The 26,969-nt window shown below is 40.3% G+C and overlaps 1 protein-coding gene across 1 annotated transcript in view; it reads left to right on the top strand.

The window, feature by feature from the left end:
• Positions 1-885: 885 nt before the first annotated feature.
• nr5a1a (nuclear receptor subfamily 5, group A, member 1a) overlaps positions 886-26,969 on the top strand; it is a gene marked incomplete at both ends in the record, with an annotated part of 29,274 nt that continues 3,190 nt past the window's right edge. The window contains 6 exons of the mRNA XM_079223017.1: positions 886-907; positions 2,738-2,856; positions 3,131-3,272; positions 4,128-4,783; positions 22,246-22,365; positions 26,279-26,426. Of these exons, the coding sequence (XP_079079143.1) occupies positions 886-907; positions 2,738-2,856; positions 3,131-3,272; positions 4,128-4,783; positions 22,246-22,365; positions 26,279-26,426 (1,207 nt within the window). The remainder of the gene's footprint in view (positions 908-2,737; positions 2,857-3,130; positions 3,273-4,127; positions 4,784-22,245; positions 22,366-26,278; positions 26,427-26,969) is intronic.

Here is a 26,969-nt window from a genome sequence, read left to right as displayed (position 1 = left end):
CTCTCTCTCTCTATATATATAAACATAATATACATGATATGTATACTCGCTCTATATGTGTGTATATGTATACATATATATATATATATATATATATATATATATATATATATATATATATATATATATATATTATGTGCTGCATTTTATTTGTTCTATTTAATGTAATACCAACAAAATAAAATGTCCAAGCACAATTATCATAACATATAAATACATCCCATAACTACAATAATCATAATCATAATAATAATAATAAAGTATTTTTAGGCTATCATTAACAATATTTAAATACGCAGCATTTGCATGCTGGCAGACCATAAAGGCCTCCAGAATATAAACATCTGCATCTGTGGTTTCTTCATCCGTCATTTCAATATGATGTTTGAAGATGTTCATGTTGCTCTATGTTTTATGACATTTCATAGTCCTACAGCTCTATGTTTTATGATATTTCATTATCTTGCAGCTCTATGTTTCCGGTGTCTGCTGCAGTGAGTCCATCAGCTCCGCTCCTGTCCAGCAGTCTCATGGGGTGGGCGTAGCCAGCGAGCTGCCACGTGACCCGCTGTCCACCAATGGCACGGCGGCAGCCTAACTTTGCGATAAGGAGCGCGTGAAGAGCGGCTGGCCTGGAGGAGTTTCACTCCGAGATCCTCATGGTCATCGTCCCTCTCACTGCCGGCCCCACTGGCTCCGAGACCCGCTGCGTTCTAGACCCCACTGGCTCCGAGACCCGCTGCGTTCTAGACCCCACTGGCTCCGAGACCCGCTGCGTTCTAGACCCGACCATCCGGATTCTATTGGTCCCCTTTCAGGTCCCGGCTGCAGCGACACCTGCACCTTCAGCAGCAGACCTCCATCGTGACTGCTGCTGTCTGTCAGATGTTGGGAGACAAGGCTCACGGTAAGGCATGATCCATGATCCATGTTCCATATTCCATATTCCATGTTCCATGTTCTCCTCTGCGGGTTCTGGCCCATCCTGCTCACCATCACAGGCTTGTGTTTGGTTCGAGTAAAGAAAGCAATGCGACCCAATAACCTCAGTCCGACATGTTACAGCTCAACGCATCATAACTCACCAGAGATCCATAACCCGCTGTTTAATTATCAAGATTAATATATGTCTTTTATTGTCGTCAAACTGTTTTATTCATTCAGTAAATTACTAAAACAGCAGAAGCTAAATTACAACAGAACGACACTTATTAAAGTGGATTAAAAATATTAATAAACATTTTGAAATGACTCCATGAATTGTGAAATGATACAAATGTACTAAAATGAAATAGAAATTAATACAATATAATATAATGTGATAATTGGTAGCCTCGTGACTCAACGTGAAATCTCATTCATTTAATTTAATAATGTGCAAAATAGCAAAATATGTGCAACAGCAAAATAAAATAAATATCTTCGTCAATCGTTATTTTAAACTCAGTTAGAATTTAAAAACGTGTATGATTTTATTAATAATACTGCTGCTGCTACTACTAATGCTAATAACATGATATGAATAATATACAGTATAATAATACCACTACTAGTTATAATACTAATCATAATACTACTACTACTACTACTACTACTACTACTAATAATAATAATAATACAATAATAGTAATTATAATTATAGATGTGGTGTCTGTCTTCTGGTGCGTGTTTCCCGGCTCCGCTTCCAGCAGTATAATAATAATAATGATTATTATTATTATTCTTCTTATAATTATAATAATAATACAGATAAAATTTCCCGCTCCGCGCGACGAGCTGCAAAGATTCTGGAGCTCGTTTCATCTTCATCTTCATACATAAACTCATAACGGCTCCATCAGCAGCTTCAGTCGCGTTATGAAGAACAATATTCAAATATTAAGAGCCAGGATGTGATAATGATATATAATAATCCATCTAAATCATCTTTGAATGCCATATTTAATTGTGGAGTATAGTTCGGCTGCGCGATATGAATCCAGACTAAATATGAATCAGACTAAATATGAATCAGACTAAATATGAATCCAGACTAAATATGAATCCAGACTAAATATGAATCCAGACTAAATATTAATCAGACTAAATATGAATCAGACTAAATATGAATCAGACTAAATATGAATCCGGTTCAGAACGAAGGAACGAAAATAAATGTCCGAGCTCAAGGCCCGTTTATCAGGATGCGGCTTCAAGCAGCTGCTTATTAAAATGTCCTTTATATTTTTTATTATAAAGCATTCCGGTTACATTCATTTTGATCATGTATTATTTAGGTAGGCCTATTTAATGTAATGCCTTATTTAATAAAACATTATTTATTTGTGAAATGTATTCATGTGTGTTTATGTATTATTATTATTGTTATTATTACGCCGATCAAATACATAATTAAATACATAACTTTTTCACGTTTAGGACATTTTGAAATAAATAATAATGAAAGCTAATAATAAAAAAAAAATCTTATTTGTTCCTCAGATTAAAATGCATTAAACGTGTATAACATGAAACTATTCCACATGTTTAAGTGGATTAAAATGAAGACATGTAATGCAATCTAAAGAGAAAACATGATTATGTTTATGAGGAACAGGAACATTCCTGCAGATTGATCCATACATCATAACACACGCGCTGTTTATCTGCATTGTACTGAGAGGGCCGTGTGTGTGTGTGTGTGTGTGTGTGTGTGTGTGTGTGTGTGTGTGTGTGTGTGTGTGTGTGTGTGTCCCAGGTGTCACCCTGAAGGTTATGGAATACACGTATGATGAGGACCTGGAAGAGCTGTGTCCTGTGTGCGGAGACAAGGTGTCCGGGTACCACTACGGGCTGCTCACCTGCGAGAGCTGCAAGGTAACGCCGGAGACAGCCGGCAGTGACGTCAGTGACGTGTTCAGCGCGTGTTCACGTGATACAGCATCACCAACACGTGAATGTTGTGGCTTTGAAACTCGTTCTGGGTGATTAAACGTATTTAAAGTGAAATATAATAGACTCCTCAGCTGCGTGCGCGTGATTGGAGATGATGTTTCCTCTGCTGGATCTGGGTGTTGTTATTTGGAAAGTAATGTTTCCTCTGCTGGATGTGTTATTTGGAGACGCGCTCACGCTCACGTGCCTCCCTCAGGGCTTCTTCAAGAGGACCGTGCAGAACAACAAGAGGTACACGTGCGCGGAGAACCAGGAGTGTAAGATCGACAAGACGCAGCGGAAGAGATGTCCGTTCTGCCGCTTCCAGAAGTGCCTGAGCGTGGGCATGCGGCTGGAAGGTAGGGCCGCGGGGACAACGCACTCATATTAATGGTGATAATAATAATAATAATAATAATAATATAAAGAATTGTAATTTTTATGTTAGCACTGCATTTACTTTGGAGAAAAATAAGATGATTTTTGTTGCCATTGTTGCACATTTCTCATCGTGTATTTTAATTCCAACAATAATAACATTTATGTATTAGCCACATATGGTGTGTATTAATGTTGCATGTGATCGTGATCACGTGATTACTATGATAAGAACCCTTGAGGTATTGGATGCTTTGGCTCTCATTATTATTTTTATTATTATTATATTATCACTGTATTTATTTGGGAGAAAAATAAGATGAATATGTTTTTTTGCCATTGTTGCACATTTCTCCTTGTGTATTTTAATTCACAACAATAATAACCCTTATGTATTAGGCACACATGGTGTGCATTAATGTTGAAAGTGACTGTGATCACGTGACTGCTTGATAAGAGCCTGACACACGGATGCTTTGGCTCTGCTGTGGTTCCCGGCACATGATGGGATTAATTCCCAGACAGCGGAGCAGGAAAGCACCTGCTTCCGCACAGAAAGACACATTCTGGACTCACTGATAAAACCCAGAGACTCCCCTGTTTTAAATCAAAAGCTCTATTTAGACTACAGAAGGAGTCGGGCTGCAGGCTCTGGGGATTCTTCTCAGCCCTAAAAAGGGAAGTCTGAATGACCAACATGGCGGCTGTTTACTGCAGGATAGTCGGATGCTGAAATATATTATGCTCTTCTGTCACGGCTCAATGCACGGAGGAGGTTTCTCTGGTCGGTGTTTCATCTGTACATCTGTTCTTCGCCTCTTGTCTCTTGGTGACAGCGGTGCGCGCAGACCGCATGCGTGGGGGGAGGAATAAGTTTGGCCCCATGTACAAGAGAGACAGGGCCTTGAAGCAGCAGAAGAAGGCTTTGATACGATCCAGCGGCTTCAAGCGGGAGAGCGCGGCTCCTCCGCCGGCCTCGCCCCTTCAGACGGACTACGGGTTCCCCGGCAGCCTGCACGGCCTGCCCGCCGCCTCCAAGAGCCTGCTGCCCTCCACCCCGAGCTCCATCCCGCCGACGGAGTACGAGGCCGGCCTCTACGGACCCCCGTCCCTGGGCATGGCAATGCAGTCCCACGTGCCGCTGCCCTCTCAGTACCAGTACGCGGCCTTCCCCGGCCGGGCCATCAAGGCCGAGTGCCCCGACTACACCAGCTCCCCCGAGTCTCTGACCGGATACCCGTACCCAGACATGCACCCCTCGGCCTCGCCGCCGCCGCCCAGCCTGCCGCCGCTGGTGCTGGAGCTGCTGCGCTGCGACCCGGACGAGCTGCTGGTGCAGAACAAGATCGTGGCCCACCTGCAGCAGGAGCAGAGCGGCCGGGGCCGGCTGGACAAGCCCAGCACCTTCAGCCTCATGTGCCGCATGGCGGACCAGACGCTGTTCTCCATCGTGGAGTGGGCCCGCAGCTGCATCTTCTTCAAGGAGCTCAGGGTGAGTCCCACGCCGCCTTCTGTTCACGCTCACGTGCATGCTCTCTCATGCACACTCTCCACACAGCTTTGGTTGTCTGGTTTACACACGTGACATAAACCATGAATGTTTCAGTCCCACATATAGTGTCAGTTCTATTCAAATAATGTTCTCAACCTTTTTTCACTGATGTCCCCTTCAAAGAAACAATGTCAGCCGAACCATTGCAAAATAATTTTGGGTTGAAAAAAATATGTAATACACAGCGCAGTCATACAGAGTCTGGTTTAATAAAGAATATATACAATTATCTTCAGGAATTTACACTTTATTGAATTTGCATTAAATTACTTTTTGTAAAGGATTTTTTAAATGGATGGTATTTTTTAATATACATATATTTTTAAATCTCACGAACTCCCATTTGAGAACCACGGTATTAGAACATTAGAACATTAGAATATTAGAACATTAGAACATAAAACATTAGAATATTAGAACATTAGAAAATTAGAATATTAGAACATAAAACATTAGAATATTAGAACATTAGAAAATTAGAACATAAAACATCAGAGCATTAGAACATCAGAACATCAGAACATCACAATGCACCCCCAACCCCCACACCTTAAAAAAAACGCAACAGAGCCTATTTATAGCCGCATAGAATCGGACCAATGAGAGAACTGTTTGCTCGCGCGTGGCGTTTGTTACTAGATTTAGTCCGCTGTATAAATGTCAGTTACACAAGGCGTCACTTTTAAAGAGCAATAAGGATGGCGAGGACACACACACAGGCTCAGAGGCAGACTGCATTTCACATTTATTTACTTAAACACAGTAACCACGTAAAGAACAAAGAGTGGCACATGATAGGCTCAGAAACAGATATGAATAAAAAAGAGGCTCCAGGTGCGCACCACACTTTGGGAATCCCTGGTGTAGACCCAACACATGGATGAGACTGCAATTGTTTTTAGCTGTTTTGTAACTCTTCCAACTTTGATCTAAAAAATGTAAGGGGCTTCTGACTTGCACTGGCATGCTTGGTGTTCAGGTGGCGGCGCAAATAAGAGTCTTCAGACAGCTGTTAGCCAGAACCTCACTGCACAACACGCACTGTGGCTTCGGGCAATCTGCATTCCAATCCAAGTGAAGCCCAGACCCAGAGAATTGTCATCATGTTTCCTCTCTTTTTCCCAGTCTGATGCTCACTCTCGTCTCCTCTTCCTCCGACTCCCGGTCGATTTCTTCTCCCGGTCTCTCCCCAGCACCTCTCTGTTTCTCTCCCTCCGGTTCCTCCCTCTCTCTCTGTCCCTCTCCTCTTTTATTACTGATAGCTTCAGATGTCCCACCTGACAGCTTCCTGATTTCAGCCAGTTTAACATATTTTCATGGATGTTGCTGAATGATTGAAATGACGCTAGGTGCACAAGCTAGGCTAGCTAGTGTGTAGTAAAAGACATTCTGGCAGCCGGACCGAAAGTGCATCTATTTATAAAATTGTACGTTTTTAATTGTAATTAAATGTAAATCTTACAAAGGGAATTTTTATAATTAAAAAATCCTACTTAATTTAAAAAAAAATTATGTTTAATATTAATTATTACACCATTAGACCACCATTACATTTTTCCTCTCGCGCACCCCCTAGAGGCAGCTCCACACCACACTGTGGGAATCCATGCATTAGAACATCAGAACATCAGAACATCAGAACATTAGAACATTAGAACATCAGAACATTAGAACATTAGAACATCAGAACATTAGAACATTAGAACATCAGAACATTAGAACATCAGAACATCAGAACATTAGACTATTAGAACATCAGAACAATAGAACATCAGAACATCAGAACATCAGAACATTAGAACATTAGAACATTAGAACATCAGAACATTAGAACATCAGAACATTAGAACATTAGAACATCAGAACATTAGAACATCAGAACATTAGAACATTAGAACATCAGAACATTAGACTATTAGAACATTAGAACATCAGAACATTAGAACATTAGAACATTAGAACATTAGAACATCAGAACATTAGAACATTAGAACATCAGAACATTAGAACATTAGAACATCAGAACATTAGAACATTAGAACATCAGAACATTAGAACATCAGAACATTAGAACATCAGAACATTAGAACATTAGAACATCAGAACATTAGAACATTAGAACATCAGAACATTAGACTATTAGAACATTAGAACATCAGAACATTAGAACATTAGAACATCAGAACATTAGAACATTAGAACATTAGACTATTAGAACATCAGAACATTAGAACATCAGAACAATAGAACATTAGAACATCAGAACATTAGAACATTAGAACATCAGAACATTAGAACATCAGAACATTAGACTATTAGAACATTAGAACATTAGAACATCAGAACATTAGACTATTAGAACATCAGAACATTAGAACATTAGAACATTAGAACATTAGACTATTAGAACATCAGAACATCAGAACATCAGAACATCAGAACATTAGAACATCAGAACATTAGGACATTAGAACATTAGAACATTAGAACATCAGAACATTAGAACATTAGAACATTAGAACATTAGACTATTAGAACATCAGAACATCAGAACATCAGAACATTAGAACATTAGAACATCAGAACATTAGGACATTAGAACATTAGAACATTAGAACATTAGAACATCAGAACAATAGAACATCAGGACATTAGAACATTAGAACATCAGAACATTAGAACATCAGGACATTAGAACATTAGAACATTAGAACATCAGAACAATAGAACATTAGAACATTAGAACATTAGAACATCAGAACATTAGAACATTAGAACATCAGAACATCAGAACATTAGAACATTAGAACATCAGAACATTAGAACATCAGAACATCAGAACATTAGAACATTAGAACATTAGAACATCAGAACATTAGAACATTAGAACATCAGAACATTAGAACATTAGAACATCAGAACATTAGAACATTAGAACATCAGAACATTAGAACATCAGAACATCAGAACATTAGACTATTAGAACATCAGAACAATAGAACATCAGAACATCAGAACATCAGAACATTAGAACATTAGAACATTAGAACATCAGAACATTAGAACATTAGAACATCAGAACATTAGAACATTAGAACATCAGAACATTAGAACATCAGAACATTAGAACATTAGAACATCAGAACATTAGACTATTAGAACATTAGAACATCAGAACATTAGAACATTAGAACATTAGAACATTAGAACATCAGAACATTAGAACATTAGAACATCAGAACATTAGAACATTAGAACATCAGAACATTAGAACATTAGAACATCAGAACATTAGAACATCAGAACATTAGAACATCAGAACATTAGAACATTAGAACATCAGAACATTAGAACATTAGAACATCAGAACATTAGACTATTAGAACATTAGAACATCAGAACATTAGAACATTAGAACATCAGAACATTAGAACATTAGAACATTAGACTATTAGAACATCAGAACATTAGAACATCAGAACAATAGAACATTAGAACATCAGAACATTAGAACATTAGAACATCAGAACATTAGAACATCAGAACATTAGACTATTAGAACATTAGAACATTAGAACATCAGAACATTAGACTATTAGAACATCAGAACATTAGAACATTAGAACATTAGAACATTAGACTATTAGAACATCAGAACATCAGAACATCAGAACATCAGAACATTAGAACATCAGAACATTAGGACATTAGAACATTAGAACATTAGAACATCAGAACATTAGAACATTAGAACATTAGAACATTAGACTATTAGAACATCAGAACATCAGAACATCAGAACATTAGAACATTAGAACATCAGAACATTAGGACATTAGAACATTAGAACATTAGAACATTAGAACATCAGAACATTAGAACATCAGGACATTAGAACATTAGAACATCAGAACATTAGAACATCAGGACATTAGAACATTAGAACATTAGAACATCAGAACAATAGAACATTAGAACAATAGAACATTAGAACATCAGAACATTAGAACATTAGAACATCAGAACATCAGAACATTAGAACATTAGAACATCAGAACATTAGAACATTAGAACATCAGAACATTAGAACATTAGAACATCAGAACATTAGAACATTAGAACATCAGAACATTAGAACATTAGAACATCAGAACATTAGAACATCAGAACATTAGAACATCAGAACATTAGAACATTAGAACATCAGAACATTAGAACATTAGAACATCAGAACATTAGACTATTAGAACATTAGAACATCAGAACATTAGAACATTAGAACATCAGAACATTAGAACATTAGAACATCAGAACATCAGAACATCAGAACATTAGAACATTAGAACATCAGAACATTAGGACATTAGAACATTAGAACATTAGAACATCAGAACATTAGAACATCAGGACATTAGAACATTAGAACATCAGAACATTAGAACATCAGGACATTAGAACATTAGAACATTAGAACATCAGAACAATAGAACATTAGAACATTAGAACATTAGAACATCAGAACATTAGAACATTAGAACATCAGAACATTAGAACATTAGAACATCAGAACATCAGAACATTAGAACATTAGAACATCAGAACATTAGAACATCAGAACATCAGAACATTAGAACATTAGAACATCAGAACATTAGGACATTAGAACATTAGAACATTAGAACATTAGAACATCAGAACATTAGAACATCAGAACATTAGAACATCAGGACATTAGAACATTAGAACATCAGAACATTAGAACATCAGGACATTAGAACATTAGAACATTAGAACATCAGAACAATAGAACATTAGAACATTAGAACATTAGAACATCAGAACATTAGAACATTAGACTTTTAGATCATCAGAACATCAGAACATTAGAACATTAGAACATCAGAACATCAGAACATCAGAACATTAGAACATTAGAACATCAGAACATTAGAACATTAGAACATCAGAACATCAGAACATTAGAACATCAGAACATCAGAACATCAGCACATTAGAACATTAGAACATCAGAACATCAGAACATTAGAACATTAGAACATCAGAACATCAGAACATTTGAACATCAGAACATTAGAACATCAGGACATTAGAACATTAGAACATTAGAACATCAGAACATTAGAACATTAGAACATTAGAACATTAGAACATTAGACTATTAGAACATCAGAACATCAGAACATCAGAACATTAGAACATTAGAACATCAGAACATTAGGACATTAGAACATTAGAACATTAGAACATCAGAACATTAGAACATCAGAACATTAGAACATCAGGACATTAGAACATTAGAACATCAGAACATTAGAACATCAGGACATTAGAACATTAGAACATCAGAACATCAGAACATTAGAACATTAGAACATCAGAACAATAGAACATTAGAACATTAGAACATCAGAACATCAGAACATTAGAACATTAGAACATCAGAACATTAGAACATCAGAACATCAGAACATTAGAACATTAGAACATCAGAACATCAGAACATTAGAACATTAGAACATCAGAACATTAGAACATTAGACTTTTAGATCATCAGAACATCAGAACATTAGAACATTAGAACATCAGAACATTAGAACATTAGAACATCAGAACATCAGAACATTAGAACATTAGAACATCAGAACATTAGAACATCAGAACATCAGAACATTAGAACATCAGAACATCAGAACATCAGAACATTAGAACATCAGAACATTAGAACATCAGAACATCAGAACATTAGAACATTAGAACATCAGAACATCAGAACATTTGAACATCAGAACATCAGAACATTAGAACATTAGAACATCAGAACATTAGAACATTAGAACATCAGAACATTAGACTATTAGAACATTAGAACATCAGAACATTAGAACATTAGAACATCAGAACATTAGAACATTAGAACATCAGAACATTAGACTATTAGAACATTAGAACATTAGAACATTAGAACATCAGAACATTAGACTATTAGAACATTAGAACATCAGAACATTAGAACATTAGAACATCAGAACATTAGAACATTAGAACATCAGAACATTAGAACATTAGGACATTAGAACATTAGAACATTAGAACATTAGAACATCAGAACATTAGAACATCAGAACATTAGAACATCAGGACATTAGAACATTAGAACATCAGAACATTAGAACATCAGGACATTAGAACATTAGAACATTAGAACATCAGAACAATAGAACATTAGAACATTAGAACATCAGAACATCAGAACATTAGAACATTAGAACATCAGAACATTAGAACATTAGAACATCAGAACATCAGAACATTAGAACATTAGAACATCAGAACATTAGAACATTAGAACATCAGAACATTAGAACATCAGAACATCAGAACATTAGAACATTAGAACATCAGAACATTAGAACATTAGAACATCAGAACATTAGAACATTAGACTTTTAGATCATCAGAACATCAGAACATTAGAACATTAGAACATCAGAACATCAGAACATTAGAACATTAGAACATCAGAACATCAGAACATCAGAACATTAGAACATCAGAACATTAGAACATTAGAACATCAGAACATCAGAACATTAGAACATCAGAACATCAGAACATCAGAACATTAGAACATTAGAACATCAGAACATCAGAACATTAGAACATTAGAACATCAGAACATCAGAACATTTGAACATCAGAACATTAGAACATCAGGACATTAGAACATTAGAACATTAGAACATCAGAACATTAGAACATTAGAACATTAGAACATTAGAACATCAGAACATTAGAACATTAGAACATTAGAACATTAGACTATTAGAACATCAGAACATCAGAACATCAGAACATTAGAACATTAGAACATCAGAACATTAGGACATTAGAACATTAGAACATTAGAACATTAGAACATCAGAACATTAGAACATCAGAACATTAGAACATCAGGACATTAGAACATTAGAACATCAGAACATTAGAACATCAGGACATTAGAACATTAGAACATCAGAACATCAGAACATTAGAACATTAGAACATCAGAACAATAGAACATTAGAACATTAGAACATCAGAACATCAGAACATTAGAACATTAGAACATCAGAACATTAGAACATCAGAACATTAGAACATTAGAACATCAGAACATCAGAACATTAGAACATTAGAACATCAGAACATTAGAACATTAGACTTTTAGATCATCAGAACATCAGAACATTAGAACATTAGAACATCAGAACATCAGAACATTAGAACATTAGAACATCAGAACATCAGAACATCAGAACATTAGAACATTAGAACATCAGAACATTAGAACATCAGAACATCAGAACATTAGAACATCAGAACATCAGAACATCAGAACATTAGAACATTAGAACATCAGAACATCAGAACATTAGAACATTAGAACATTAGAACATCAGAACATCAGAACATTTGAACATCAGAACATCAGAACATTAGAACATTAGAACATCAGAACATCAGAACATTTGAACATCAGAACATCAGAACATTAGAACATTAGAACATCAGAACATTAGAACATTAGAACATCAGAACATTAGACTATTAGAACATTAGAACATCAGAACATTAGAACATTAGAACATCAGAACATTAGAACATTAGAACATCAGAACATTAGAACATTAGAACATTAAAACATTAGAACATCAGAACATTAGAACATTGGAACATCAGAACATCAGAACATCAGAACATTAGAACATTGGAACATCAGAACATTAGAACATCAGAACATCAGAACATTAGAACATTAAAACATTAGAACATTAAAACATTAGAACATTAAAACATCAGAACATCAGAACATTAGAACATCAGAACATCAGAACATTAGAACATTAGAACATTAAAACATTAGAACATCAGAACATTAGAACATTGGAACATCAGAACATCAGAACATTAGAACATTGGAACATCAGAACATCAGAACATTAGAACATTATGATGCAGCCAAACCCTCAGATCAGAGTTCTGTCCGTTCCAGCAGACACAAGCGTTCATAAAGAGTTATTATCAGTTATGCAGACTTCGGTTCAGTCATAACATGTTGTGGAAATGTTTTAATAAATCCATTTGGAGGCAGAGCGTTGGATCCGTTAGCCGTTAGCTGACGTGTGTCCACCAGTTTCATATAATACAATGCATAACCATAACCATGAATAATGATGGCAGAATAATACATACATGTCCTCTGGTTGTTGAATACCTTCTGCCTTCAATAAAAAACAAGCTTCTGTAGAAACAAATACACATTCAATCAGCCTTTAATGTCCATATTCATATCTCATGTAATGCCTTACATATACATGAGACAAACTTATGAAACTCCCCAAACACTACTGATGTCAATAAGGTCAATCACTAATATTACATGACACGTCCCACAGTTGATCACTTGCAAAATAAATGTTTAAATATGTAAATGAGTAATTATCTCATTATCTAATGTCAGATTTTCATCCATTTCCAGAACAGAAATGTGAACATGGGATAAAGTCGTGTTTCATGTTGTTGACATATTAGAGTCAAATGTTTTTACTGAGGGTGTCGCTCCATATTTCAGAACACAACATGATGCATGAATAAGATTTGAATGATAACACGACAAAGCCCTCATAACCTTCAGACAGGAATGAAAATCACTTTGAGAAGGCCTTTACAGATATGTATTTTAATAAAATGACGTACATTTTGAAGACAGAATAGAGTTAAAACATTTCTTTCCACCTGATTTTATTGAAGCAAAACAAAAACTGAACACAATGTTTTCATTCCCGGTGCTTTGAAAGGGCCGTTATGATTGTGGATTAATAATCTCTATCTTTAGGATCTCGTTCTTCCTCTGTTCCTTTAACGCAACAGCAGAGCGCCCAGCAACACTTTGCTTTTAATAAAGGTATGATATGATATATAATATGATGGTTCAGACACGTCATCATATTATATATCTTACATGTTGTTTGATATATAATATGATGTTAGACACGTCACATGAGACCAGCTCTTCCATCAACTTCAGTCTGAACAAGAAACTCTGCAGTTCTCTTTAGGAATAAAACATTTGTGTGTGTAGCCCTTTAAACCATAATCCTATTTATTGTTTGAGTTGTGTTTAGAGGTTGTTCATGGGGATTATTTATTATTGTAGTCATGATTCTTGTTTAATTTGATATCTAACATGTTTTTGGGGATTTATACCATGTTTTTTAAATTGATTTTTACCTTGTGACCTGATATATAAGGGTCCCCATTTTAGGGGATTTTTATATATGCATTGCCTTTTGCATTGATTTATGCATTGCCTTATGCATTGATTTATGCATTGCCTTATGCCGGTATAGTCAACATCATCATCGTCATCAATGTTTCATAGTGATATGAAACATTGATGAAGATGTTGATTACGATTCATTAAAAAAATCATTTTCAGTTTATTTAAGGACAAATGCTGATTTATGAAAATGAAACTTACAGAGACAAGAGACCTGCATGAGGTAATTCATGTGAATGTAGAATCAGATTTGATATTTGGCAAAATCATAGACTCCATAAGAAGTGACGGCGTTTTGGCGGTAGAGCAGAAGGGCCACGATGGGGCGGGGCTTAGTACAACCGGAAGCTGAATCACATCTTCAGGACCAAATTGTTACATTTATTTCTGGTGACGTAAAACAACTGTTAAAGGTTGAAGTTGTAAGATGAATGTACCTGTCAATTACCTTTAGCCCCACCCTAAAACATCCCCTGTCAACCACCTTTAGCCCCACCCTAAAGCATCCCCTGTCAATCACCTTTAGCCCCGCCGTAAAGCATCCCCGGCTTTAGGGTGTGTGTGTGTGTGTGTGCCTCACACACTATGCTGCTGGACACATGATTTAGTCCCCATGATGGAGGAATCAATACTGTGTTGTGGTTCACCGTCTAGTGAACACACGCAATGCTGACAAATCAGACCGCTTACAAAACGATGAAGACGAGCTTCCTGTGTGAGTCATCACTTAACGAGCTTCCTGTGTGAGTCATCACTTAACGAGCTTCCTGTTTGAGTCATCACTTAACAAGCTTCCTGTGGAGTCATCACTTAACAAGCTTCCTGTGTGAGTCATCACTTAACAAGCTTCCTGTTTGAGTCTTCACTTAACGAGCTTCCTGTGTGAGCCATCACTTAACAAGCTTCCTGTGTGAGTCATCACTTAACAAGCTTCCTGTTTGAGTCTTCACTTAACGAGCTTCCTGTGTGAGCCATCACTTAACAAGCTTCCTGTTTGAGTCATCACTTAACAAGCTTCCTGTGTGAGTCATCACTTAACAAGCTTCCTGTTTGAGTCTTCACTTAACGAGCTTCCTGTGTGAGCCATCACTTAACAAGCTTCCTGTTTGAGTCTTCACTTAACGAGCTTCCTGTGTGAGCCATCACTTAACAAGCTTCCTGTTTGAGTCTTCACTTAACGAGCTTCCTGTTTGAGTCTTCACTTAACAAGCTTCCTGTTTGAGTCATCACTTACCAAGCTTCCTGTGTGAGTCATCACTTAACAAGCTTCCTGTGTGAGTCATCACTTAACAAGCTTCCTGTTTGAGTCTTCACTTAACAAGCTTCCTGTGTGAGTCATCACTTAACGCGCTTCCTGTATGAGTCATTACTTAACGAGCTTCCTGTTTGAGTCTTCACTTAACGAGCTTCCTGTGTGAGTCATCACTTAACAAGCTTCCTGTGGAGTCATCACTTAACAAGCTTCCTGTGTGAGTCATCACTTAACAAGCTTCCTGTGTGAGTCATCACTTAACGAGCTTCCTGTGTGAGTCATCACTTAACAAGCTTCCTGTGTGAGTCATCACTTAACGAGCTTCCTGTGTGAGTCTTCACTTAACGAGCTTCCTGTGTGAGTCATCACTTAACAAGCTTCCTGTTTGAGTCTTCACTTAACAAGCTTCCTGTGTGAGTCATCACTTAACGAGCTTCCTGTGTGAGTCATCACTTAACAAGCTTCCTGTGTGAGTCTTCACTTAACAAGCTTCCTGTGTGAGTCATCACTTAACAAGCTTCCTGTGTGAGTCATCACTTAACAAGCTTCCTGTGTGAGTCTTCACTTAACAAGCTTCCTGTGTGAGTCATCACATTTGGTGGGGTTCCTCTGGATCGAATAGAGCAGTGGTTCTCAAATGGGGGTATGTTAGGCACTCCAGGGGTAAAAGTAAAAGTAGTATCCATTCAAATTGCTCTGCAATGCATCTTTTTTTCAACCAAGAATGCTTTGCGCTGGTTAGGGGTAAAATAGTAACACCATCACTAACGTCGGGTATATTTCCCTCCATATAATGAACTTGCTCTTTGGTCCACATGTTCCTGGGACATGTGAGTCTGGTCCTGTGAAGGAAAAGTCTCCTTCAATGTTAAAACCCAACTGGAATATTTTCACCCTCTATCACTAACATCGGTGAAAATCAGCCGAACACGTGAAGGTTGAAAAAAAACCAACCTGACACATTGAAGAGGCGTGTGTTTTATGAACACTAGTTTGTAACGATCGGGTCATTCACACAACGTCCAGAAGGTCTTGTGATCCAACACATTCGCTAAATCATCAGCGTCCTGGCGCTTCCTGTCACGACTGGAGCTGATCTCACAGCATTGGAATCAACGTCTGAGACGAGGTGATAGTTTCTAGTTTCTGAGGACATCCACAGGATGAGCCGTCCTCGTGGCAGTTTATTTTGGTAGGGTTTCAGCAAACATCCCTGTATCATTCAATGCAAAAAAGGCATCACGCATTACTACTTTGCAGTTAAATATTTAACACTTTGACATAATAAGGACATCTTATTAATACAATTCAGTATATTAATATACATATATATCTTGTCGCATACCCCTCCGAAAGATAGTCCGGCACTAAATTCACAAAACCAACGTAAGAGCTGTGTACAAAGGCACAAATACGATAATTATGTTAGCTTTCTCCTTGTTTGCATTAATAGCTTAAACACACACAGAGCCAACACTGTTTCCTTAAAACATACATATATTACATTTATTAATCTTTAACTAACCATGTTCCTCTCCCCGGAGTGCTAACACGTTACTGTTTCTAATTCCTATACAAAAATGACCATATTTTCAGGAGCCTTTGACAATAAATCTGTGCACATTGCGGCTTCCTTTTTAACTTCGCGAGCCGCCTTCAAAATAAAAGCTTTTTTTCGGTTGGCTCAAGGTGGGGCCCGTGGCCCTCTATTGGCCGGCCGCCAGCGGTCCTGTTGTTACTGTTGTTGTTCCCGTCTCACAAACAAAGAGCGCTTTGTGGCGCTGAGGAGAAGCGTCGTATCGTCTCACGCCAACGAGCACAAGGTATCTCTCTGCTGCTGCACTCCTCCCCCGCACCGCTGATGCAGAGCCACAAATGTGTCTCATCTTTCAGTATCACGCAAGCGCTATATGCACATATCTATTTGAATTATACAATCCTTTGAATCCTCACCAAAATATACAGATTATTTATGGACACAAAAGTCTAATATGCATTGCTTTTACATTCTTTTTCATTTCCATGTCCCAGTTTTCATTTGAGAAATCCTCCGATGTGTCGGGGCTTCTGCGTTAAAACATATTCATAACTCATATTTCATGTTTCATTTGTCATGTGCAGTATATTTGAAACACAAAAGGTGGTACCTGCCGTCACATGCAGTCTCAGCCTCCTTCAGCGCCTCAACATTCACTCTCTCACATGTACACAGGCATGACACCGGCCTTCAGTAATGAAGGAAGATCTTTTCTTAAGTAATGAGAATATTATATATTTTTTTAATCAAGCCTTTATCGTTTAACATGAGCACAAGACAACACTGTAAAGAAGATTCTTTTGTGGTAAACCCACTGAGAAACTCGACTGCTGCTTTTTTAGCGCTGCTTGACGAGCCGTGTCTCCCTTGAAATATGCTCTTACTAATTTGTTTTGCCAGTTATGTTGAGAGGAAATCATAACTGCTGCCAAGACGCCGCAGAGCAGCGCACGAGTCCGCTGGAGAAACGAGTTTCAGTTTCAGAGTCGGCAACAAGAGCTGCTTGTTCAGGTTGTGAAGGAGGACAGGAAGCACGTCCTGCTGGCGTTAGTACGGGACCACAGCTAACACCTCATGCTCCCAGGTTCAGTTTAACTTTAAGATTAACCTTAAAATGAATCTTCACCTTAAGATTAACCTTAAAATGAATCTTAACCTTAAGATTAACCTTTAAATTAATCTTAACCTTAAGATTAACCTTTAAATTAATCTTAAACTTAACCTTAACCTTAATCTTACCCTTTCCCTTAAGGTTATCGTTAAGATTAATTTAACCGTAACCTTAAACTCAACCGTAGCCTAAAACTTAACCTTAAGATTGCCCTTAACCTTGAACTTACCCTTAACCTTAAGATTAATTCAACCGTAACCATAACCTTAAGATTACCTTTAAGATTACCCTTAACCTTAAACTTACCCTTAACCTTATGTGTGACGAACACGACCGTGAAAGACTTATAATGCTGTATCTGCTACACGCAGACGTTTTATTGCAAAGATGGATGTTATAGGAATATTAATTATGCAAGAACAGTAAGAACATTGTGAGTGCAGACGCTCAGTAAAGGGTTTCTCATCATAATGTTGAAAATTATTACATATTTTGATGTAAACGTACCGCTGATGCATTATAATCTGTTTATAGCACATAAATATAGTGAGCACTCGTAAATTCATAATGATTTATAACAATAATCATAACACATTATAAACTATTTTATAATGACTAATAAAGGTCAAGTGTCATAATACTTAATAATTGCTCAACACAATGTTTTCACTTTGCACCAAAATATATTATGGGGATTCTCTATGATTCTTAAAATATTTTTGTATAAAACATTATAGTCATTTTTGTAATGCATTATAATGTAGTAATGTAACATTACTATAAATGCTCATTGTTACCCATAAATACCCTTAAATCTATGCAACAACTATCAAAACGTAAAATACATTTTTAATTTACATGTAAAAATCGATTTATTGAGTGATCAGCAATTATGAAATATTATGGTACATGACCTTTTATTACCATTATGTCTTAATGTTAAAAAACATTATGAATATGTAGTACTTATAACTATAATTATACAGAGCTATAAGCCCATTATAATGAGCATTTAATTTACCTTAAATAGACACAAAACATAATCTGCCAAATGTTTTGATCCAGCCAGCAAAATCAATTTACTTATTAATGCCTTATGATTAACAACGTAGAGTACACATCTGACTGAATGATTTCACTGCACATTGTTAGTTATTTCACACAAAACGTTTTGTGTGTAGGAAATTGTAATTGATGGTATTTTATCTTTGGAAATTCATCAATTCTCAGATGCCAGAAAATATGAATATATTTAGTTGAAAGCTCAGGGATTGGAAAAATAAATTGTATTTTTTTTCAAAATAAAATGACATTAGCAGTAATGAAAACATGGATGTGTATATGGCAGCTTATTGTGCAAAAGGTCATTTCCACATGTTCACGTTGTTCAGTTAAAACATTCCCTGAGTGTTTTGTAATTCGCAGCTCCTTCGCCTCCTCGGCTTCATAGAAGTCATTCTCATGCGCGCAGACCGTGAGAACAAAGCTGTGCATATTTTGCCCAGAAAGAGCTGGGCGGGATAATTACATTCCACGCAGCGATAACGGGGACATGTGAGCCCCGCTGCTCGCGCTGCTCTCGGCTACATTGTTGCTAAGTCGTGAGCAGAATGGAAGCTCCGGCGCTCTGCAGAGGACGCCTTTGTCGTGTCTTGTGTTTGACCTTCCGTTCACCTGTGGAACGCGGACGATGAGGAAGTGCACACAATGAGCGTCACACATGTTCAGCTGCTAAAGGCGGCGTGCAGGAATAATTGAATTTAAAATTGTGTGCGAGAAGGCTTGACGATAGAAAGAGGATTTGAAATGGGAGAAACTGTGAAAAGACGTGATATTTGTCCTCTTTTTAGATAAGGAGTTTGTTTGGTTACATGAAATCTTTCCCAGCGGAGCCTCAGGATGCGTTAACGTATTAATTAGCAGGTACTTAAAGCGGATTGGCTGAAGGCCAGCTTCACAGTGAGGCCGGTCTGGGGTCTGTAGCTTGTTCTTAGGCTACCAGTATGTTGTATGTTTGTGGTATAATGCATACTATTTTAATTTCCAAACATTTCTTCTGTATCTGCTGCCACTGGAGGACAGCTTGAGTGAGGAGACGCTGTCACTGCTCTGCGAATCTCATTCATATTGATCAGCTGATTATAAAGATGTCTTCTCTGGTACTGCCTTCCTCTTACATCAAGCTCAATGCAGATATTGTTGAATTGAAATGGCTGTTCATGGTCTTTTTACAGACAGGGTTGTTACTTTAAATATATTTTAGAGATGACATTTTTGTGCACTAATGCCAGACATTTCTGCTGATATGAAATGTCTATCACAACACCAGCGTGTGTAAAGCAACATGGAAACGTTCAGCATCTGTGGAAGCTAGAGAACTAAGGGGAGTAACATGTCATCGGCCAACCAGTAAAATAAGTATTGCAGTGTTAGTGACATTTATTATGTTTGCTAAATTGTTATAAGACACAAATTTGCACAAAATGCTGCTAATTCATTGGTCAGTGTGACGGCCATATTGAGGCCTCTGATGATGTTGGTTGGTCGATCGTGCCTATGGGATGAATTGTAAAAAAATGCTGCCAATTTAGAGTTCAGTTATTGGGAATAATAATATAATTCATGGGATTTGTTTTTGTTTTAGAGGTCCGAATGCATAGATGTTAATATAACTAGCAAATTGAAAGAAGCTTGCTGGGAAATTAAAACCTTAAAAACAATGAGTTTGCTCTCTGGGAGCTCTTCCTGAACCAAGTTAGCAGAAACATTTTCCCATTGAATGAATGCATATATACTTCATTAATCCCTAAGGGTGCATTTTTGCAGACGCTTGCAGAAATGCACAATGCCGCAACGTTGTGAGAGGGTTGGTTAAGTTTAAAGCAACACAACTACTTGGTTATGGTTAGAAAAAGGTCACAATTTGTGTTTAATTAATAATGTAACACAAACAGTGGTTTCCTGGGAGAAAGAATGAATTCGATCCTCCCACTTTTTCTTGACTTTGTCGCTTGCTACTCGTCGTTATACCACGTGTCTTTCAATAATCATGGCTCGATGCGTAGCAGGTCGTTTGCTTTGCTCGTTGCGCGACGTTACGGGTCAGACCGAACGGAAACACGCTGCACGTTCAACGTACGGTTGGCAGACAGCTAGAAAGCCAACAGAGTTCCTGGCGACTGGGCGGTTCTCCTGATGGCGTCATCGGCGTGTTGACAGGATCACGACGCACACGTTTTATTCCTGCTGACAATCCCTGAGCTTTGGATTTCATGGTTGTAAATTAGAACGTGGCTCTGACACTTGACAGGAATGTAACCTGACGTATCCACGTATCCCTCGTATTCCACGAGGCAACGCGGACAGAAAGAAACATGTAGACGACGCAAAGAGCTCCATGTTCACGACTTCTGAGTTTCTTTTCCGAGGGATTTCTTGGCTGCAGCAGAGTGTCCGACTCCTCTTGAAGAGGAAGCGCATGAGGTCACAGAGACCTCTTGCTTCCTTAACCCCTTCCTTTATCACCGCGCGCCGAGACCCCCACATCTGATCCGGCCCAGACGCGGCCAACCAGATTGGACCCACCCCTCTGCCGCTGATATATAGTTTCATTCAGATGGACAGTAATCCTGTCAGCTTGGTGTCAGACGAATGTGTGTCTGGGCTGTTAGCAGCTGTGGCTGCAGCATTACTGAGTGTGTGTCCTTCAGTCTGCACACAATATTGCAGCGAGCGGCTCAATCTAGAAACACACCCCTCCCCCAGAGCCGAGCAGATGAGACTGGGGGGCTGTTAGGAAGAGGTGAGCAGGTTGAAGAGGTCTACGACGATGCTCGTCAATACACAACACGGGGCATGGCAGTAACACACACACACACACACACACACACACACACACACACACACACACACACACATTTTGTTGTGTGTAAATAACAAAGAAAAGGAAAATACATATACATGTATGAACAGAGTAAACCTCTGACTGTGGACTTATATTAAGATAACGTCTTTTTATCTCTCTCTGTGTGTGTCTGCCTGTCTATGTGTGTGTGTGTGTGCGTGTGTGTGTGTGTGTGTGTGTGTGTGTGTGTGTGTGTGCGTGTGTGTGTGCGTGTGTGTGTGTGTGCGTGTGTGTTTGTGTGTGTGTTTCCTGTAGGTGGGAGATCAAATGAAGCTGCTCCATAACTGCTGGTCTGAACTTCTGGTCCTGGATCACATCTTCAGACAAGTGCAACACGGACAGGAAGACAGCATCCTGCTGGTGACCGGCCAGGAGGTACGACTCCCTCACACACTTCCCATCGCACACACTTCCCATCGCACACACTTCCCATCGCACAATGAGCTTCTGCACCGCAACGCATTGAGAACATGGATGAAGCCCAACGTCTGCACTTTCACAAACGGGGCGGCTGTAAAGCCGATTGAATTAAAGGACTTAAGGTTCTTTTTTTGTTTGCTGTTCAACAAACAGTAATTTTATAGACTTGAGCGTCTAATATCTTTGCACCAAACATCTTTACATTAAATAGTTTATACTTTACATAACTGTACTACCATACAGTGTAATGTTTCCTGCAGAACGGTTTGATCTTTCAGCCTCTGAAAGAAACTAAAACCAAGAATATATTTGTATTCATATGTGAATAAAATAATTGTATTTTTAAAATTTTTACAAGGAGACTTTATTATGTAAAAGATGACTGACAGTGACTAACACGTCATTTGCTCCATGATAAATGATCAATATGATCAATATATTAAACCCCGTCACGTTGTCCCCGTCTCACGTTGTCCCTGTGTCACGTTGTCCCTGTGTCACATTGTCCCCGTCTCACGTTCCCGTCACACGTTGTCCCTGTGTCACATTGTCCCCGTCTCACGTTGTCCCTGTGTCACATTGTCCCCGTCTCACGTTGTCCCTGTGTCACATTGTCCCCGTCACACATTGTCCCCGTCACACGTTGTCCCCGTCACACGTTGTCCCCGTCACACGTTGTCCCCGTCTCACGTTGTCCCTGTGTCACATTGTCCCCGTCACACGTTGTCCCCGTCTCACATTGTCCCTGTGTCACATTGTCCCCGTCACACATTGTCCCCGTCACACGTTGTCCCCGTCACACGTTGTCCCCGTCACACGTTGTCCCCGTCTCACGTTGTCCCTGTGTCACATTGTCCCCGTCACACATTGTCCCCGTCACACGTTGTCCCCGTCACACGTTGTCCCCGTCTCACGTTGTCCCTGTGTCACATTGTCCCCGTCACACGTTGTCCCCGTCTCACGTTGTCCCCGTCACACGTTGTCCCCGTCTCACATTGTCCCTGTGTCACATTGTCCCTGTGTCACATTGTCCCTGTGTCACATTGTCCCCGTCACACATTGTCCCCGTCACACATTGTCCCCGTCACACATTGTCCCCGTCACACGTTGTCCCCGTCACACATTGTCCCTGTGTCACATTGTCCCGTCACACGTTGTCCCCATCACACGTTGTCCCCGTCACACGTTGTCCCCGTCTCACGTTGTCCCTGTGTCACATTGTCCCCGTCTCACGTTGTCCCCGTCTTACGTTGTCCCCGTCTCACGTTGTCCCCGTCTCACGTTGTCCCCGTCACACGTTGTCCCGTCACACGTTGTCCCGTCACACGTTGTCCCCGTCTCACGTTGTCCCCGTCACACATTGTCCCTGTGTCACATTGTCTCCGTCACACGTTGTCCCCGTCAAATTGTCCCTGTGTCACGTTGTGTCCGTCACACGTTGTCCCTGTCACACGTTGTCTCCGTCACACGTTGTCCCCGTCACACATTGTCCCTGTGTCACGTTGTCTCAGTTACACGTTGTCTCAGTTACACGTTGTCCCCGTCACACGTTGTCCCCGTCACACATTGTCCCTGTGTCACGTTGTCTCAGTTACACGTTGTCCCCGTGTCACGTTGTCCCCGTGTCACGTTGTCCCCGTGTCACGTTGTCCCTGTGTCACGTTGTCTCCATCACACATTGTCTCCATCACACGTTGTCCCCGTCACACGTTGTCCCCGTGTCACGTTGTCCCCGTGTCACGTTGTCTCCGTCACACGTTGTCCCGTCACACGTTGTCCCTGTGTCACGTTGTCCCCGTGTCACGTTGTCTCCGTCACACGTCTCCGTCACACGTCCCCGTCACACGTTGTCCCTGTGTCACATTGTCCCCGTCTCACGTTGTCCCCGTCACACGTTGTCCCCGTCTCATGTTGTCCCCGTCTCACGTTGTCCCCGTCACACGTTGTCCTTGTGTCACATTGTCCCCGTCTCACGTTGTCCCCGTCTCACGTTGTCCCCGTCACACGTTGTCCCCGTCTTACGTTGTCCCCGTCTCACGTTGTCCCCGTCACACGTTGTCCCCGTCACACATTGTCCCTGTGTCACATTGTCTCCGTCACACGTTGTCCCCGTCAAATTGTCCCTGTGTCACGTTGTGTCCGTCACACGTTGTCCCTGTGTCACGTTGTCTCCGTCACACGTTGTCCCCGTCACACATTGTCCCCGTCACACATTGTCCCCGTCACACATTGTCCCCGTCACACATTGTCCCTGTGTCACATTGTCTCAGTTACACGTTGTCCCCGTCACACATTGTCCCTGTGTCACGTTGTCTCAGTTACACGTTGTCCCCATGTCACGTTGTCCCCGTGTCACGTTGTCCCTGTGTCACGTTGTCCCCGTGTCACGTTGTCCCCGTGTCACGTTGTCCCTGTGTCACGTTGTCTCCATCACACATTGTCTCCATCACACGTTGTCCCCGTCACACGTTGTCCCCGTCACACGTTGTCCCCGTGTCACGTTGTCCCCGTGTCACGTTGTCTCCGTCACACGTTGTCCCTGTGTCACGTTGTCTCAGTTACACGTTGTCCCCGTCACACATTGTCCCTGTGTCACGTTGTCTCAGTTACACGTTGTCCCCGTGTCACGTTGTCCCCGTGTCACGTTGTCCCTGTGTCACGTTGTCTCCATCACACATTGTCTCCATCACACGTTGTCCCCGTCACACGTTGTCCCCGTCACACGTTGTCCCCGTGTCACGTTGTCCCTGTGTCACGTTGTCTCCGTCACACGTTGTCCCCGTCACACGTTGTCCCCGTCACACGTTGTCCCTGTGTCACGTTGTCCCCGTGTCACGTTGTCTCCGTCACACGTCCCCGTCACACGTCCCCGTCACACGTTGTCCCTGTGTCACATTGTCCCCGTCTCACGTTGTCCCCGTCTCACGTTGTCCCCGTCACATGTTGTCCCCGTCACACGTTGTCCCCGTCTCACGTTGTCCCCGTCACACGTTGTCCCCGTCTCACGTTGTCCCCGTCTCACGTTGTCCCCGCCTCACGTTGTCCCCGTCACACGTTGTCTCCGTCTCACGTTGTCTCCGTCTCACGTTGTCCCCGTCACACGTTGTCCCTGTGTCACATTGTCCCCGTCTCACGTTGTCCCTGTGTCACGTTGTCCCCGTCACACGTTGTCCCCGTCACACATTGTCCCTGTGTCACATTGTCTCCGTCACACGTTGTCCCCGTCAAATTGTCCCTGTGTCACGTTGTGTCCGTCACACGTTGTCCCTGTGTCACATTGTCCCCGTCACACGTTGTCCCCGTCACACGTTGTCCTTCATCCTGTCCTTTCAGGTGGAGCTGTCCTTCATCCTGTCCTTTCAGGTGGAGCTGTCCTTCTCCCTGTCCTTTCAGGTAGAGCTGTCCTTCATCCTGTCCTTTCAGGTGGAGCTGTCCTTCATCCTGTCCTGTCCTTTCAGGTGGAGCTGTCCTTCATCCTGTCCTTTCAGGTGGAGCTGTCCTTCATCCTGTCCTTTCAGGTGGAGCTGTCCTTCATCCTGTCCTTTCAGGTGGAGCTGTCCTTCATCCTGTCCTTTCAGGTGGAGCTGTCCTTCATCCTGTCCTGTCCTTTCAGGTGGAGCTGTCCTTCATCCTGTCCTTTCAGGTGGAGCTGTCCTTCATCCTGTCCTTTCAGGTGGAGCTGTCCTTCATCCTGTCCTTTCAGGTGGAGCTGTCCTTCATCCTGTCCTTTCAGGTGGAGCTGTCCTTCATCCTGTCCTTCCAGGTGGAGCTGTCAGTCATCCTGTCCTGTCCTTTCAGGTGGAGCTGTCCTTCATCCTGTCCTGTCCTTTCAGGTGGAGCTGTCAGTCATCCTGTCCTGTCCTTTCAGGTGGAGCTGTCCTTCATCCTGTCCCAGGCCGAGGCCATGCTGAGCAGTCTGGTCCAGAGGGGTCAGGAGCTGGCAGCCCGGCTGCGGGCGCTGCAGCTGGACCGCAGAGAGATCGCCTGTCTGAAGTTCCTCCTCCTGTTCAACCCCAGTGAGTCCTGGTTTACTGCGTCGCGTGAGCAGATGAAGTGTTAAACACAATAAAGCATGAGTTATAGTCGGGGATCGTCCTCTGACAGAATGGCACTTTGAGAGGAGATGCTGTCTTCATGCTAACATCTAGATCGTCGGGCCTCTTGCAAAACGGAATATCAGAACAAATGTACTCCAATTATTTTTATTCACATCCAAAATGTGTTCTTATTTTGTTAGTACCCATTGATTTCTGGGATTTACCAATGTTTTCTTATTTTTGCCCTTGATTAGTGGAGAGAAATCTTACCAAGATAGGAACAAATATATTGTTATTATACACACATATATGTGTACAAGTCCACACAAGAAAAAAAGATTTTTTATTTAAATACAAACGCAGATAGAGAAATAGAGTTGTGATGATAATTAGATTATTTTTTGGTCAGATCTATTCAATTATTGGCGTGTATTTGCACATTGCACACACCTTTCCATACATAATGTTTTGTGGCGTGTAACCTATGCTCATAGTAAACAGCTGCCACACGCCTCCAATTCA

Source organism: Taurulus bubalis (assembly GCF_910589615.1).
Source record: "Taurulus bubalis genome assembly, chromosome: 8".
NCBI classification, from domain to species: Eukaryota; Metazoa; Chordata; class Actinopteri; order Perciformes; family Cottidae; genus Taurulus; species Taurulus bubalis.
Note: the sequence above shows the minus strand (reverse complement) of the source record. Positions and strands in the feature narration are given on the sequence as shown.